The following is a 16,595-nucleotide window of genomic DNA, read 5'->3' as shown; positions in this document are numbered from 1 at the left end:
AACATGTGAAGACTCAGGGTGGGTCCAGGCAGTACATGTGCAGCAAATGTGGGAAATCCTTAGGTGGCAAATCCGTCCCCCTTCATATCCAGAGATGGCACAGTGGAGGAAAGAGTTATGTTTGTAGCGAGTGTGCAGAATCCCTTAGTGGGAGCTCATTGTTGATTAGTCATAGGGTTCAGTCTGGAGAACGGTTATATAAGTGTCGTTGCTGTGCAAAATCTTTTCCGTCTATGTCTGCTCTCTCATATCATCAGAGATCTCACACGGGGGAAAGACAGTATGAGTGCAGTCATTGTGGGAAATGTTTTACCAGTAGTTCGGTCCTCCATTACCACCAGAGACTTCACATTGGAGAAAGGCCTTATGAGTGCAGTGAACGTGGCCAGTCCTTTCTCCAAAGAAATAGCCTCAGTGTACACATAAAGGTTCATTCAGGTGAAAGGCCTTTCAAATGTAATGAATGTGGGAAATCGTTGAAGTGTAAGTCAGCATTCATTAAACACCAGAGAATTCACACAGGAGAAAGGCCTTATGAGTGCAGTGAATGTGGCAAGTCCTTTCTACGAAGAAATACTCTGAATGTACACATAAAGGTTCATTCAGGGGAAAGACCTTATAATTGTAATGAATGTGGGAAATCATTTAAGTTTAAGTCAACCTTCATTAAACACCAGAGAATTCACACAGGAGAAAGGCCTTATGCTTGCAGTGAATGTGGGAAATCTTTTATCTCTAGGACTGACCTACGGTATCATCAGAGAATTCACACAGGAGAGAGACCTTATCAGTGCACAGAATGTGGCAAGTCCTTTGTCCGAAGAAATATCCTCAAAGTACACAAAAAGGTTCACTCAGGTGAAAGGCCTTATAAGTGTAATGAATGTGGGAAATCTTTGAAGTGTAAGTCATCATTGATTAAACACCAGAGAATTCACACAGGAGAGAGGCCTTATACTTGCAGTGAATGCGGGAAATCTTTCATCACTAGTTCTGTGCTTCATTCTCACCAGAGAGTTCACACTGGAGAAAGGCCTTACGAATGCAGTGACTGTGGGAAAACTTTTACCACTAGTTCTGTCCTCCGTGATCACCAGAGACTTCATACTGGAGAAAGGCCTTATGAGTGCAGTGAATGTGGGAAAACTTTTACCACAAGTTCTGCCCTTCATTATCACCACAGAGTCCACACTGGAGAAAGACCTTATAAGTGCACTGAATGTGGCAAGACCTTTGTCCGAAGAAATAGCCTGAGCGTGCACCTAAAAGTTCACTCAGGTGAAAAGCCTTATAAGTGTAATGAATGTGGGAAATCATTGAAGTGTAAGTCAACATTCATTCAACACCAGAGAATTCACACAGGAGAAAGGCCTTATGAGTGCAGTGAATGTGGGAAATCTTTTTCAGCTACTTCTGTCCTTCGTTCTCACCAGAGAATACACACAGGAGAAAGGCCTTATGAGTGCAGTGAATGTGGAAAATCTTTTACCTCTAGTTCTGCCCTCCGTTCTCACCAAAGAGTGCACACTGGAGAAAGGCCTTATGAGTGCCATGAGTGTGGCAAGTTCTTTCTCCACAGAAATAGCCTCAATGTTCACATCAAGGTTCACTCAGGTGAAAGACCCTATACATGTAATGAATGTGGGAAATCTTTGAACTATAAGTCAACGTTCATTCAACACCAGAGAATTCACACGGGAGAAAAACCTTATCTGTGCAGTGAATGTGGGAAATCTTTTAGTCATAGCTGTGCCCTCCGGTATCATCGTCAGAGTCACCTTGGAATAAGTCCCTATGATTGTAATGAATGTGGGAAATCTTTTACCTCTAGTTCTGTCCTCCGTGATCACCAGAGACTTCACACTGGAGAAAGGCCCTATGAGTGCAGTCAGTGTGGGAAGTCTTTCACTGCTCGTTCTGTCCTCCGTTCTCACCAGAGAGTTCACTCTCGGGAAAGGCCTTATGAGTGCAGTGAATGTGGCAAGTCCTTTGTCAGAAGAAATAGCCTCAATGTACACATAAGGGTTCACTCAGGTGAAAAGCCTTATAAGTGTAGTGAATGTGGGAAATCTTGGAAGTGTAAGTCGACATTCATAAAACACCAGAGAATTCATATAGGAGAAAAGTCTTTTGCTTGCAGCGAATGTGGGAAATCTTTTATGAGTCAGGGTGCTCTTAGTCATCATCACAGAGTTCACAGTAGCAACAGGCCTTAGGGGTGCTGGTGTTGTGGGGAATCTTTTTGTTAAATCTTTAGTCTCCTTCAACCCGAGGAAGTACACAAGAAATAGAGTCCTTATGGGCAATATTATGAACTGAATGTTTATGTTCACAAAAACTGGTATGTTCAACCCCTAACCTCTAATGCAGTAGGTTTAGCATGTGATATCTTGGGAGATAATTCAAAGATAACGTTTCATGAAAATCTGAATTAGCCCTGGAGCAAGGCTTCATGAGTAGGTGAATGACACAATTCCTTTAGCCGGTTATCTGTATTCATTCCACACTTGAGATTTCACACTGCAGAAAGAGTTAAAAATAGCATAAAAGGTAACATTTCCTTCTTAGAATATTTACTCTGGAGAAGAACCTTTTTGAGGAAGCCACCTTCCTGAATTGAACTTTGTTCACCTGAATCTCTACAGTGGAGTGACTTTGCATAAGTTCAGCCTTTTGGCAAAAAATTCAGAAGGTGTATATTGCGTTCTGATGTGTCTGAAGTTAATGCTAGAAGTCACTGCCAGATTGCATGGCAGAAGTCATTTCATCTCTGCCACCTGGATGGTCCCAATAATGTAGATCAGTCACCACCCAACATGCTTAACAGTGCTGCCGTCCTTTGTCTTTTGCTGATGGAAATTACAGGTAATTGGGTCTCTTCATTTCCTTCTAATTTTGGTCATGCATGTAACCCAGTGTTGACCATCAGTACCTGATCTATGTTTTGGGCAGTTAGTTGCACAGGAAGACTAAATCTCGTAGGGACTTGTTGGTCTTTTAATGCTTCTGATAAATCTTTGCAGCTTCCAAGCTGCAATTTCAATTGCATTTCCAATCAATTTCCAATCTGCATTTCCAGAGGAAATGTTTATGCATTAATATGTCTTTTTTATTTAATTACCTGTAATCTTAGGTGTTGTGTTCACTCTAAGGAGTGGTTTGAAATCAGAATTGGGCTCCCCACATGTAGGATTGAACAGATTTCATTGCATTCCATGTTAATTGTGTCCCAGAATGGATACTACCTACCTGCATACAACATTACTATTCTCCAGCCCGGGCCTTAATTTGTATTAACTCTAAAACCTATCTGATGGGCTGAATGTGCACTCACAATTCGCATTTTGAAGTTATAACCCCCCCCAACCTCACGATGTGACGATAGTTAGACATAGCGTCTTCAAAGACCTCATGAAGTTGAAGTGGGTTATTAGGATGGACTCATGCGGTATGGCTGGTGTCGTAAGAAGAGGAGATGAGGGTACAAGCACACTCGGGTGACTGTGAAGATGGCATTCCCGTCTGCAAGCCAAGGAGAGAGGCCTCAGAAGAAACTAACCCGGCTGACACCTTATGTTCAATTTCAAGACTCCAGATTGGGGTGAAATAAATTTCTGTTGTCTGGTCACCCAGAGTGTGGTGGTGTGTTACATCAGTTCTAGTTAATAACAGCCTCCTCGGATCCACATCTGGGTTTTGTGGTCTGGGTGCCAGGAAGCTTTGTGTGCCCAGAGGTCACCTTGAAGAGGGAGCACTTGAGACCTTCTCCAGTGCTTGTGGAAACAAGAATATTTTGCTTGTCCACAGCTGATAGCCCAGGCTGCCGGGCACTGTTGAGTGGAATCTCTACCCACATCTTTCACAGGAGCCTTGTGACCGGCTGTGCAGTTTCCACTTGGAACTCCACAGGGGCAGGGGGACTGTAATTGGTAATCTAGATGATTGGGTAACTAGGGAGTAGAGGAGACATCAGCCACCTAAGTGGTGTGTATCTCTTAAAAAAGTGTGCCCTCAGATGTTTCAGTGACTGGCTGGGAAGGATCAGTGTGCACAGAAATTCTCCACTTTCAGATACACGTTGTCAAAATAATCCAAAGGTCTCTGAATTCTTTTGTCCTCTGTGGTGGCTTACATGTCAAGGCCACTGTGGTTTAGGCCAGAAAATGACAAAAACGGGAGATTTCAGAGTCCAGGGGTGTAACTTTGTGACCCTGCTTAGGCAGCATTCTTCTTAGTGTCTTGTATAGCTATGGCAGACACATGTTCTGAATCATCTTCCTCCCTAGTTGTCTCTCATGTACACCCCAGCCTCCAGGGTTATAAAAGCAAGTCTTACTGGTGGAGGTGGTGTGGAGTCCTACTTCTGCTAAGGTTGCCCCAGTCTTGCTTCTGTCCCCAAGGCCTTCAATAAACCATTCCTTGGGTTGCGTGGGTGGCTCAGTGGGTTAAGCATCTGCCTTGGGTTTAGGTCATGATCCCAGGGTCCTGAGATCAAGCTCTGCATTGGGCTTCTTGTTCAGCGGGAACCCTGCTTCTGTCTGCAGCTCCCCGTGCTTTGCTTGCGCTCTCTCTCTCTCTGTTTCTCTGACAATGGATAAATAAAATCTTAAAAATAGATAAACCATTCCTCCTCAAGCTGGATTTCCATCCTTTTAAGATTTTGCTTGTTAGGGTGCCTGGGTGGCTCAGTGGGTTAAGCCTCTGCCTTCAGCTCAGGTCATGATCTCAGGCTCCTGGGATCAAGCCCTGAATCGGGCTCTCTGCTCAGCAGGGAGCCTGCTTCCTCCTCTCTCTCTCTCTCTCTGCCTGCCCCTATACCTACTTGTGATCTCTGTCTGTCAAATAAATAAATAAAATCTTTTAAAAAAATTTTTTTTTTTGCTTATTAGCATGAGCTGGGGGAGGGGCAGAGGGAGAAGCAGGCTCGCCAGTAGGGAGCCTGATGCAGGCCTTTATCCCAGGACCCTGAGCTCACAATCTGAGCTGAAAGCAGAGGCTTAACTGACTGAACCACCCAGACACCCTCTCACGTTTTTACTTTGGTTATTTGGCTCTGAGGTCATTTTACATATGTGTCCCTTTCAGTCAACAGTACTGTTTTCTTTTCTGGATATATACACTATCGATCTCTTCATCTGTTGGGAGCACTTGGGTTACTTCCAGTGTTTCACTTACACAAACAAATCCCTCTATATATTTTCATTATGGTTCCTTACGCGGATAGAGGTTTCATTTCTCTTCTGTCAAAACTCAATGTGCATTGGCTAAGTCACAGGTAGGTGAGTGTTAACAATTCCCTGAAAGGGCCAAGGGCCAAAATGGAATCTAAACTGTTCACCGTCGCATTCCCACCCCGCATATGTGAGAGGTGCAGTTTCTTCTGACCCTGACAGTACGTACTCGGATCAGTCTTTCATGTCAGCCCTTTTAACACGTGTGCGGTGCTGTGTTGTAACTGCAGTTCCTAGGGATTTCTGCCTTTCAGCATTTTTTTTTTCATGTGTTTATTTACCACCTGTATGTCTTCTGTCATACAATTTCTGTTCATATCATTTGCCCATTTCTTTTTTTTTTTTAAGATTTTTTTAAAATTTATTTGACAGATCACAAGTAGGCAGAGAGGCAGGCAGAGAGAGGAGGAGGAGGCAGGCTCCCTGCTGAACAGAGAGCCCGAAGTGGGACTCAATCCCAGGACCCTGAGATCATGACCTGAGCCGAAGGCAGAGGCTTTAACCACTGAGCCACCCAGGTACCCCTGCCCATTTTCTTTGAAGTGAGTTATGACTAGTACCCTTTTCTTTTTTTTTTTTTTTTTTTTTAAGATTTTATTTATTTACGGGGCACCTGGGTGGCTCAGGTCATGATCTCAGATTCCTGAGATCGAGTCCTGCATGGGGCTCTCTGCTCAACAGAGAGCCTGCTTCCCCCTCTCTCTCTGCCTGCCTCTCTGCCTACTTGTGATTTCTCTGTGTGTGTGTCAAATAAGTAAATAAAATCTTTTAAAAAAAAAGATTTTATTTATTTACTTGACAGAGATCACAAATAGGCAGAGGCAGGCAAAAAGAGAGAGAAAGGAGGAAGCAGGCTCCCTGCTGAGCAGAGAGCCTGATGGGGGACTCTATCCCAGGACCCTGAGATCACCACCAGAGCCAAAAGCAGAGGCTTAACCCCCTGAGCCACCCAGATGTCCCATGACTAGTTCCTTTTTCAATTTCAAATAAGACATGCATGCAACGAAGGTATATGATGGAATCTTCCTCATTCACACATGGTGTGACATTTTTGTCTGTGGAGTCAGAGTTATACTGGAAGGGTATTCAGTATTTTTCCTCAAATTTTTTTTTTCATATGGAATCTTAGTTGTTTTTTTTTTATTAACAGAATGTATTATTTGCTTCAGGAGTACAGGTCTGTGAATCATCAGGCTTACACAATTCACAGCACTCACCATAGCACATACCCTCCCCAATGTCCATCACCCAGCCCCCTCATCCCCCCCTCCCCTCAGCAACCCTCAATTTGTTTCCTGAGATTAAGAGTCTCTTGGGGTTTGTCTCCCTCTCCAGTCCCATTTTGTTTCATTTTTTCTCTCCCTTTCCTCCACAACCCCCCCGCCCTGCCTCTCAAATTCCTTACATCAGGGAGATCACATGGAATTGTATTTCTCTGACTGACTTATTTCACTCAGCATAATACCCTCTAGTTCCATCCACTTTGTTGCAAATGCCAAGATTTTGTTTTTGTTTTTTTTGGATGGCTGCATAGTATTCATTGTGTATATAGACCACATCTTCTTTATCTGTTCATCTGTTGATGGACATCTAGGCTCTCTCCATAGTTTGGCTATTGTGGACATTGCTGCTATAAACATTTGGGTGCACATGCCCCTTCGGATCACTACATTTGTATCTTCAGGGTAAACACCCAGTAGTGTGATTGCTGGGTCGTATGGCAGCTCTATTTTCAACTTTTTGAGGAACCTCCATGCTGTTTTCCAGAGTGGCCGCACCAGCTTGCATTCCATCAACAGTGTAGGAGGCTCCCCTTTCTCCACATCCTCGCCAACATCTGTCATTTCCTGACTTGTTAATTTTAGCCATTCTGACTGGTGTGAGGTGGTATCTCATTGTGGTTTTGATTTGTATTTCCCTGATGCCAAGTGATGTGGAGCACTTTCTCATGTGTCTGTTGGCCATCTGGATGTCTTCTTTGCTGAAATGTCTGTTCCTGTTCTCTGCCCATTTCTTGACCTAGAGTTGAGAGTCCATTGCTGGGCTCTCTATTCTGTTCCATTGATGTATGTGTCTGTTTTGTGCCATCCTCAGATTTTTTTGTGTCCACAATGTCATGGCCCAAAATACCTTATGGATTTAAGTCTAGGGTGCATTCTTACTTCTGTCATCATTTTCTTCTTAAGTGCAGCCAATCAGGAAAACAAAACTTCATCCCCACTTTGTAGTTTTTGGCACTTTCCAGAGTATAAATTCTCCCATTGTGAGAGTGGGATATTCTCAGAAAAAGGTGCTGAATAACTGTATTTGGGTGTTTGGTGGAAAACTGCTCACTGTGGGGGGTGGGAGCTGACTGGAGGTCTGCAGGAGCTCATAGGCAGGAGACTTTAATCCTGACAGGTCAGAGGGGAGGGACTTCCTTAAACAGCCTGATCCATGACTGAAAATCTGGCTGGTTCTCAACCTAGTAATGACAACGTTGCCAGGCACACCCACCTGGTTCAGAGTTGCTTCCTCCCATCCCACCCAGTAGACTGAAAGAACTTCTCACCCTGGTGCACCAACCAAATGATTCATTTCCTTCTCTTTATTTTTTTTTTTAAGATTTTATTTATTTGACAGCACAAGTAGGGGGAGCAGCAGAGGGAGAAGGAGAGGCAGGCTCTCTGCTGAGCAGAGATCCGGCTGTAGGGCTTGATACCAAGACCCTGTAATCATGATCTGAGCTGAAGGCAGACACTTAACAACTGAGCCACCCAGGCGCCCTCCTTCTCTTTCTGTAATAGTTGGCTGCTGGTCCCCAAGAAGTCTACATTCTGTGCATCTCACCACAGCCTGGGACTGTGTTTCCAGACAGCTTTTCAGGGGAAGACTCCTGGGCCTGGGGCGGGGGTGGGCGCTGGCGTCATTTCCAGCTTCCCCCTATCCTGGAAGAGCTGGGAGCCAGGTGGGTTGGGGCCTGTCTCAGAATAGATCTGGGGTCAGTGTTGGTGCAGCTTTTGCTTGTTACCTCCAGGTGGTGACTTCAGTCTTTTGTTTGAACTATGGCCTTGACATTCTGCCTGTTCTGATCCACTTTCACCCTCCACCCAAGGGCTTGCGTGTCAGATCCTTTGTAGCTGCAGGCTGGGGGATGCACAGGAATGTCGTTTCATGGTTCAACCTGAAGCTGCCACCTGGGCTCTGACCAGTCTCAGCTCCTCTCACCTAGAGCTTAAGTGGCTACAGTAGGGGACCATGTCACCCAACATGTGCTAATTCTGGGACTCTAGAAGTTTGGCACTGACTTTTGCCAGCTATGCAAGAGAGTGGAGGAAGGGGAGACATCCGGTGTAAATCTCTTTAAGGCTGCCCTTAATGCGTGGGCTGTAATGCCAATTGCTTAAAAGAAATTCATTTAACTTACTAGCATTTTTAAAAAAGATTTTATTTATTTGACAGACAGAGATCACAAATAGGCAGAGAGGCAGACAGAGAGAGAGGGGGAAGCAGGCTCCCCGCTGAGCAGAGACCCTGATGCGGGGCTCGATCCTAGGACCCTGAGATCATGACCTGAGCCTAAGGCAGAGGCTCAACCCACTGAGCCACCCAGGTGCCCCACTAGCAGTTTTATTTTTTAAAAGAAAGGAGGAAAGGAAGGAGTAAAAGGGTGGGAGGGAGGAAAGAAGGGAGAGAGGATAGAGCAAAAGGGAGGGAGAGAAAGGAAAGAAAGAGAAGGAAGAGAGGGAGGGAGGGAAGGAGGGAAAGAAAAGAAAAAAGAAAGAAAGAAAGAGGAGGGGAGGGGAGCGAAAAGGAAAGGAAAAAGGAAAGCCAGGAGAGGTACATCTTGGCTCACAAGGAAGAGTGTACCCAGGTCGAGTGCTAGTATGGGAACTGCAGAGGCCTTTTCCTCTGCGGACCCTCCTGTGAGCGCGATGTCATCTTGGGGAGTCAGGGAGAAAGGGGCTGAGTGTGGAGATCCGGGTGGGATCTCCTGAGGACATCCATACCAGGCAGGAGGGCAGGGTGGCTCAGGGGCAGAGGAGAGGCCTGGAGGGGGTACCCTGGGTAGAAGATTTAGGAAGGACCCTCTGGGCTGAGTTCCCGTACTTCCTCTGGAGCCTAAGTTTCCACCGCTGATCTTTAAGGCAGTGCCTTCCCAGGACCATTGACGGTTCTTGAGCCAGCAGGCCCCTCAGGGACTCAGCCCGGTCCGCAGGAGAGTCCTCCATTCCTCTGGCGGCAGCAGGACCACTCTGGCGCCTCCTGGCGGTGCCAGGGTGTAGAAGTCTGGACTAAACTCCCCAGATTAGGTTGTCCATGATTATCTTAAGGGAAAAAAGCCTCAGGAGCAGGTTGATCAACAAATAATTGAAGCCCGAGAGGGAGGCTCTTGTCTCACGGAATTGAAGAATGAATCTCCGGAAAGGGAGAGTGAGTAAAGCAGTAGAAGTTTATTAAGCAAGAATACGGAAAAATCTCTCAGGAAGGAGAGGGGTCCCAACTGGGTTGCCGCTGAGGGCTTTTAGGGTTGGTCTTTTATAGAAAGCTAACCAGGGAACTTAAATCTTTTTGACTTCTCTACTGGCAGCACCACTGATTAAGGACTAGTGATAACATCGTTAGTGGCTTACTTCTTTTTAGGGTCTGGTTATTTTCTGGGATCACAGGAGACTATCATCCCCCTCAGGCACCTAGGGCAGGGAGGTCTGGAGTGTTCCCTTTTCTCTGGTTTCCTTACATCTCCACATTTTTGGGATTTCTGTGAACCTGATCATGGAGCCCCCTGTCTATATATCCCCACCAGGCACCACCTGTCCCTTTCATTATGACTTTGTTGTACTGTCGGGGCACAGGGGTGCAAGAGCAACTACCCTGAGGGTCTCAAACAGACTAGGTTTGGCCTCTCCCCGTGACCAAGTCCAAAGGCTGAGGGAGAGGTGGTGGTGAAACGGGGAAGGAATTTCTCTCAGTGAGGCCAGTGCAGAGAAGACCCCTGGACTCACCTCTCAAAGACTAACTCCAAAGTGACCAAAGTAGCTTCGGGTTTATATAAGGAAATTATCAACCAAAGGTGGGTGGTACATGCAGGTAGGCAGTGAAAGTCAGATCACTCCTGGAGTCAATCATGGGTGGGGACTTGCTGGCTCAGGGCAATCCTTAGAGCTCTAGGGGATAGTTTTTGTTCCCATTAGGGGATGCCTTGCCAGCAGGGTCTTCCGTCTGTCAAGAGACAGGCTGGAAAGAACCCAACTAGAAAGTTTGAAGTCAAAATGGGGGCAGCCAAGGTCCTCTTTTAGTCTGAAGAAAACAGTATGTATATGTGAACTCATCTCAGGCCCTTGGGCCAACCTAGTAACCTTAAGGTTAAAGAAGCATCCTTAGCCCACATGATGGATTAACCTTTCTCGTTTATCTATAGGTCATGTTTTCTCTCATAGAAAGAGCTGAGCATTGTGCATGCCACAAAGCAGAACAGACCCTCTTGCACAATCTCTAGGCACTAAGGAAGGAACCAGCCCCCCAGCACTGTGATGACATCTATAGGTAGTATCATGGAGTCTGCATGTAGTTGAGAAGTGTTAGGGACGGCTGTATACCCTTTACTAGTTAACTGCCCCAAACTCCTCTAAAAACCCCTGGCTGGGGCACCAGGATGGCTCAGTCAGTGAAGCATCTGCCTTCAACTCAGGTCATGATCCCAGGTCCTGAGATAGAGTCCCCCATCAGCAGGGATCCTGCTTCTTTCTCTCTCCCTCTGCCTCTACCCCAGCTTTGTGTTCTCTCTTTCTCAAATAAGTAAATAACCCCCCCCCCCAAAAAAAAAAAAAAAAACCCCTGGGGGGGGAGAACAACTTTGGAGTTGGCCTTTGTACAGTGGTCTGCCTTCTCTCCATGTGGCCTGTCTCCTGATTAAAGCTCATACACCGTTCTAGTCAGTAGTTGTCTGTTGAGTATTGGATTTGGAGCTATGTGCAACCCAACTTGGGTTTTTGTGACATAGGCACATATTTGAACAAAGAGCCCCTCACACACACAGAGCAACCCTTCCATGTGCCAAAGAAATTCTAAAAGGGATATTGTACTGCAAATAATTATTTTTCTGGGGCGCCTGGGTGGCTCAGTTAGTCTGCCTTCGGCTCAGGTCATGATCCCAGAGTCCTGGGATGGAGCCCCACATCAGGCTCCCTGCTCCGCGGGTTCTGCTGCTCCCTCTCCCTCTCCTGCTCTTGTGTTTCCTCTCTTGCTGTCTCTCTCTCTCTGTGTCAAATAAATAAAATAAAATCTTTTAAAAAAAATAGTTTTTCTGCATCACATAGAGTTGGGTGAGATGTTGGAGTGAGGGTCTCCTTAGTGGCTCAGTCAGTTAAGGGTTTGCCTTTGGGTCAGGACCCTGGGATGGAGCCCCACATCCATCTCCTGCTCAGTGGGGAGCCTGCTTCTCCCTCTGTCTACCGCTCCCCTTGCTTGTGCTCTCTCTTTGTGTCAAATAAAATCTCAAAAAAAAAAAAGAAGAAAGAAATGTTGGGGTGAGGGATCAAGTGGTCAAGAAAGAATTCTTGAGATGTCTTCTGGAAGACAGAGGTGGTTTATTAACGCACAGAACAGGACCTGTGGTCAGAAAGAGTTGCACTGGGATTATGAGGGGTAACTCATATATTTTTAAGTTTGGGGATAGCATTAGTCTCTTAGAATCTTTTTTTTTTTTTAAAGATTTTATTTATTTATTTGATAGACTGAGATCACAAGTAGGCAGAGAGGCAGGCAGAGAGAGAGGAAGGGAAGCAGGCTCCCTGCTGAGCAGAGAGCCCGACGCGGGACTCGATCCCAGGACCCTGGGATCATGACCTGAGCCGAAGGCAGCGGCTTAACCCACTGAGCCACCCAGGCGCCCCAGTCTCTTAGAATCTTGTTAGCAAGGTTTCCAGGACCTTGAGGGATAGCTGTTGTGAGGATATCATTTAGTACTGTCTACTAAAACCTTAGTCATGAGACCCTTCAGATGGGTATCTGTGGGCTATTTGTTTAGAGAATGATTGCTAATCATTGCGGGGGGGTGGGGGTGCTGGGTAGAACTAAAGGAAGTTTCCAAAGAGATTTTCATATGTTAAAGAAGACTTACAGGATCCTGGAGTTCTGGCTAAGGTCAAGCTAAGGTGTCTTTTTCCTTTAGGAAAGTACTACCTTGAGGGAGTTGAGTTCCTAGAATAAGGTCGTCCTGCCTTTCCCAAGTACTTGTCAGTGGGGTGGAAGTTGTAAGGAACTTTGTTGCTCTTCTCCTTCATTCTCTACAGCAGAGTGATTAGTGGCTTTTCATTTTCTGTGTCCACAGAGGAGTAGTAATCTGTTAAAAAACAACAGAAAACCGACATTCTAGGCATCCCTTTTTTTTTTAAAGATTTTATTTATTTATTTGACAGAGAGAAAGAGAGATCACAAGTAGGCAGAGAGGCAGGCAGAGAGAGAGGGAAGCTGACTACCCGTTCAGCAGAGAGCCTGATGCGGGGCTCGACCCCAGGACCCTGAGATCATGACCTGAGCTGAAGGCAGAGGCTTAACCCACTGAGCCACCCAGGCGCCCCTAGGCATCCCATTTTTAATGAAGGAAATTAATGTGTTCTGAGGAATTTTGCCTCTGAGGTTACGAGCTCCTGCTGCTGTAGAGCAGGTAAGTGTGAGTGGAGGAGTATTAGGTGCCTGTCCCCAGGATGCAGAGGAAGGAGATGCAGTGCTGTGTGTCTGTCTCAGCCAAAGTCTTCTTGAAACACTCACTCTGCGGCCACCCCTAGAGTCCCTGAGTCAGTAGGTTGTCTCGTGCAGTGAGAATGAGCATTTCTAATGAGCTGGGGTGCAGCTGATGGAGAGGGCAGTGCAGAGATGAAGCCTTGACAAGAGGTTTTTTTGGCGGGGGCGGGGAAGGCCAGGTGGCCTCCCACCAGACTCCAGTAGAGGGCGGTTGGGGACCTACAGCCTGTGATGAGCGGAAGAGCCCAGGCTGCTAATGCACACCTGCAGAGGGTCCCTGTACTGAGCCGAGCAGACTGAAGCCTTAAAGGACTGGAGTGCCAGGGTCTCCACTGGGGAAGACTCCACAGGAAGCCACCCTCCACCTCCCTTTCCAGCTTCCTATTGAAATCAACAAGCAGGACATTAGACGCAGGTGACTCTGATGCCCTACCCCCTACACAGGCAAACTGAAACCTAACCTCCAGCGAATTATTTTAAATGTCTCAAGGGTAGGAAATGGAACCAAGATCACAAACAGTGATTCACCCAATCACAAACAGATACCTAGGCTTTCCCAAATAAGGCAGTTCAATCATATAACTTGTTCACTTTACTTCCTTTTTTTTTTTTTTGTCGACAAATCTTTTCCCCTAATTTGGTTTAGTGCTGCCTGACTGGATATGTGTTTGCTGAAATAAGCTCTTGGAAATTTGAAGGAAGCTCACTTTGTCTTTAACAGAACTAATGCAAATTAAGACTGTCGGGAGCCATTCCTGCTTAGTGGTGCTTTTACCAAGTGGGGCTTCCTTACTACCTATTCCATCCAATCCCCTTTTCACAATTTCACCTCTCCTTGTTCCATTGCTCCTGTTACAACCTACCATGCGGTTTAACTCAGTATTTCTGCTTTTGTTTCCTGTGTTTTCCTTAAACATAATAAATGCCACAGGAACACAGGACTGCTTGTCTTTTTTTTTTTTTTTTTAAGATTTTATTTATTTGTCAGAGAGAGACAACATGCACAAGCAGGAAAAGAGGCAGAGGGAGAGGGAGAAGCAGGCTCCTCGCTGAGCAGGGAGCCCAATGTGGGGCTCGATCCCAGGACCCTGGGATCACGACCTGAGCCGAAGGTAGACACTTCACCGACTGAGACACTTAGGCATCCCTAGGACTGCTTGTCTTGTGCCTGCATTTCTCCCATGCATCTACCCAAGTTCCTGAAAACCCCAATGCATATTTGTTAGAACAGTAAATAAAGATGACATTTTCAATTTCCCTGTCATTTTAACTCTTTAGGTACCCTAAATGTCCTCTTTTAAGTCTCTCTAAAGTAGTGTGGAAATCATAAGAGACAACTCATTGAAAATGGATTAAGGAACCACAGGGTACACACTGGTAGGACATGCAAAATCAGCAGTAGTAAGGGAGGTAATTTTTATCTTGACAAATGAGGATACATTCCTGGGAGGATTTTAATCTCCTGCTTTTAACAAAAGAAAGGTTGATACCTCCTTGCAGAAGCAAGGACACACTAACCTTGGTATGCAGACAATGAAACACTGTCAAAACTCAATCTCCGGTTTTTCAAGGACATTTTATTCAAAGTTATCCTCCTCAATCTTCTAAGACCTAATAAAAGCTGACTTTCCTCTTGTCTCTTTGTATTGTTCCTGGTTTGCTATAGTGTGCTTATCCTGAGTTGGAATTCCACTGTTATTCTAGAATTAACTCAGTTTGCTTGTAAAAAACAACAAAACAAAACAAAACAAAATAGGATCTTTATTTTTTGGGTTGACAGTAGCATAGTTCAGTGTTTTCAGGAATGAAAAAAATCACGTTTTGGAGATAAAAGCCTCACTATGTGAGGCACATTGGTCTAGAATGGTGAATGCTCTGTTTGATTCTATCTTTTCTCAGATTTGCTAAGCCTTCTCCTAAAAGGTCTGTGAACTGGTAACTGTTTTTTAGCCTTTAGTGATGTGTAGGGAGATGGAATGTGGGTTTCCCCATATCTATTTCTGCCACTGTCTTTAAACATCTAAATATGTATTTCACAATTTTTTTCACAGCTCCTCCAGCAACGGTACTGCCAGTGCCTGAAGAAAGAAGAGTTACTTCCCAGCAAGAAGATGAGAGCAGTGGACTCAGATTCTCCCTTCGCAGACATGCTCCAACTGAAAATGGCGAAGTGTTGTGGTACCAAACACTTTGTACCACTTTTGGTACCAAAACTAGCATCAGTTAAGTAATTACCTCTGTGTTTGAGGTAATGTCAGACTCTTAAAAGGAAATGAATATACCTGAGAATACGGAGTAAGAAATACATGGATAAAAATGTTTCTCAACAGATGCAACACAGTCACTATACAAGCAAGAGAGGTTGAGTGTGGAACCAGAAATGTGCCTCATCATCATTATCCCCATAATTCTGGGTGGCTCACCATCCCTCCTCCTCCTTTAATGTCACCAAGATGTTTAAGCTGTGAAAAAGGAAACCAGGGGCCCCAAACAGTGTCACTTAGCTAGGCCATGTCACCAAACCAGGGCATAATACCTGAGCTCATTGCACTTTCAACCTCCTCCAGAAATTCAGATTCCACTGCTCAGTCAGGAATTTTCTACTCAGCACCAAAAAGGTAATCTGCCGCATTGATGGGCCCTGTCACCCAAAAGTTGAGGCATTCCCCTAATAAGATTCTGTCTCCACAGTAAGGTGACCTCACCTGAACTAATCCTTTTTTCTGCTTGTGGTAGTCTTGTCCTATCTTTAGAAAACTTTCCCTTTCTGTAGCGCTTAGGAGCTGCCCTCTCCTTGCTAGATGGGATGCTGCCCAACCCACAAATCACTGAACAAAGCCAACAGACCTTTACAGTGTGATGGCTTGAATATCTGGTTGTTTAACCTGAACTAATCTACAGTTCCCAGCCAATCCTACTGAAACATAGGAAACTGACTCTAATGCTTCAGGATGCAAACACTGGAGGAGCAGGAACATTTTTGTAGCTTTGTAAGGTCTCTTTATTTCTGAATTGTCGTACAGAAAGGATAGATTATCTCAGTAAAAGGATTAGGAGCATGTAAAATAGCACTTTTCTACTTTGTAAACTGAGAGTCACAGAGTCTGAAATGAGGGCTATTCTCGGCCTTTAAAGTCGCAAGGGCCGTTCCTCTGAGTGGGAGCAGCTCTTTACTCCAGCCCTCAGGATGCCACGTAAACAAAGCACACACATTCCAGGGTTCAAGGTCGCCTAAGGGCAACCGCCAGAACTTTAGGACCCACACCACCCAGAAGAAGCTCCGCCCACGGGGACAGACCGAGGAGCCAATGAGGGAACAGGACAAGGCAATTCTACGGCTGTGCATCCGCTGGGGGGCGGAACTTCAGGCCTCAAGACCTGTAGGTGTTTTTGCCGCCTGTTGGACCTGTTTATTCGTAGGCTGCTGCGGAGGGTCGCGTGTGTGTGTGACTGATCTGAAAGGCTGAGGGAGGCGCCGTCCTCGCCGCACACAGTTGAGCCCGAGTGTCCGCTCCCCTCCGGCCCGATGGCGGCAGCCGCGCCCAGGGACTCGGCTGAGGTAAACGCTCGTCCCCCGGTCCCTCCCCGCCGGCCCCCACCCAGACCCCGAAGGCCCGAGCGCGGGGCGCCTGCTCGCGG

At 45.9% G+C, this 16,595-nt stretch overlaps 1 protein-coding gene across 1 annotated transcript; it reads left to right on the top strand.

Annotated features, from left to right (window-relative positions):
• Positions 1-6: 6 nt before the first annotated feature.
• LOC111139859 (zinc finger protein 850-like) lies at positions 7-3,613 on the top strand. The gene is made up of 2 exons (XM_022492277.1): positions 7-361; positions 614-3,613. Exons 1-2 carry the CDS (start codon positions 36-38, stop codon positions 2,214-2,216), a joined length of 1,929 nt encoding a protein of 642 aa, XP_022347985.1. The 5' UTR covers positions 7-35; the 3' UTR covers positions 2,217-3,613.
• The last annotated feature ends 12,982 nt before the right edge of the window (positions 3,614-16,595 follow it).

Source organism: Enhydra lutris, unplaced genomic scaffold (assembly GCF_002288905.1).
Source record: "Enhydra lutris kenyoni isolate GAN:26980312 unplaced genomic scaffold, ASM228890v2 scaffoldscaffold122, whole genome shotgun sequence".
Classification (NCBI taxonomy): Eukaryota; Metazoa; Chordata; class Mammalia; order Carnivora; family Mustelidae; genus Enhydra; species Enhydra lutris.
The sequence above is the reverse complement of the archived record's forward strand: the minus strand, read 5'-3'. Positions and strand labels throughout refer to the sequence as shown.

Excerpts from the sequence above, each read along its gene's own strand:
- LOC111139859 (XM_022492277.1), top strand. The coding sequence starts at position 36 with ATGTGCAGCAAATGTGGGAAATCCTTAGGTGGCAAATCCGTCCCCCTT. Across the intron at positions 362-613 it reads AGACTTCACATTGGAGAAAG|ACCTTATAATTGTAATGAAT; the intron begins GCCTTATGAGTG and ends TTCAGGGGAAAG.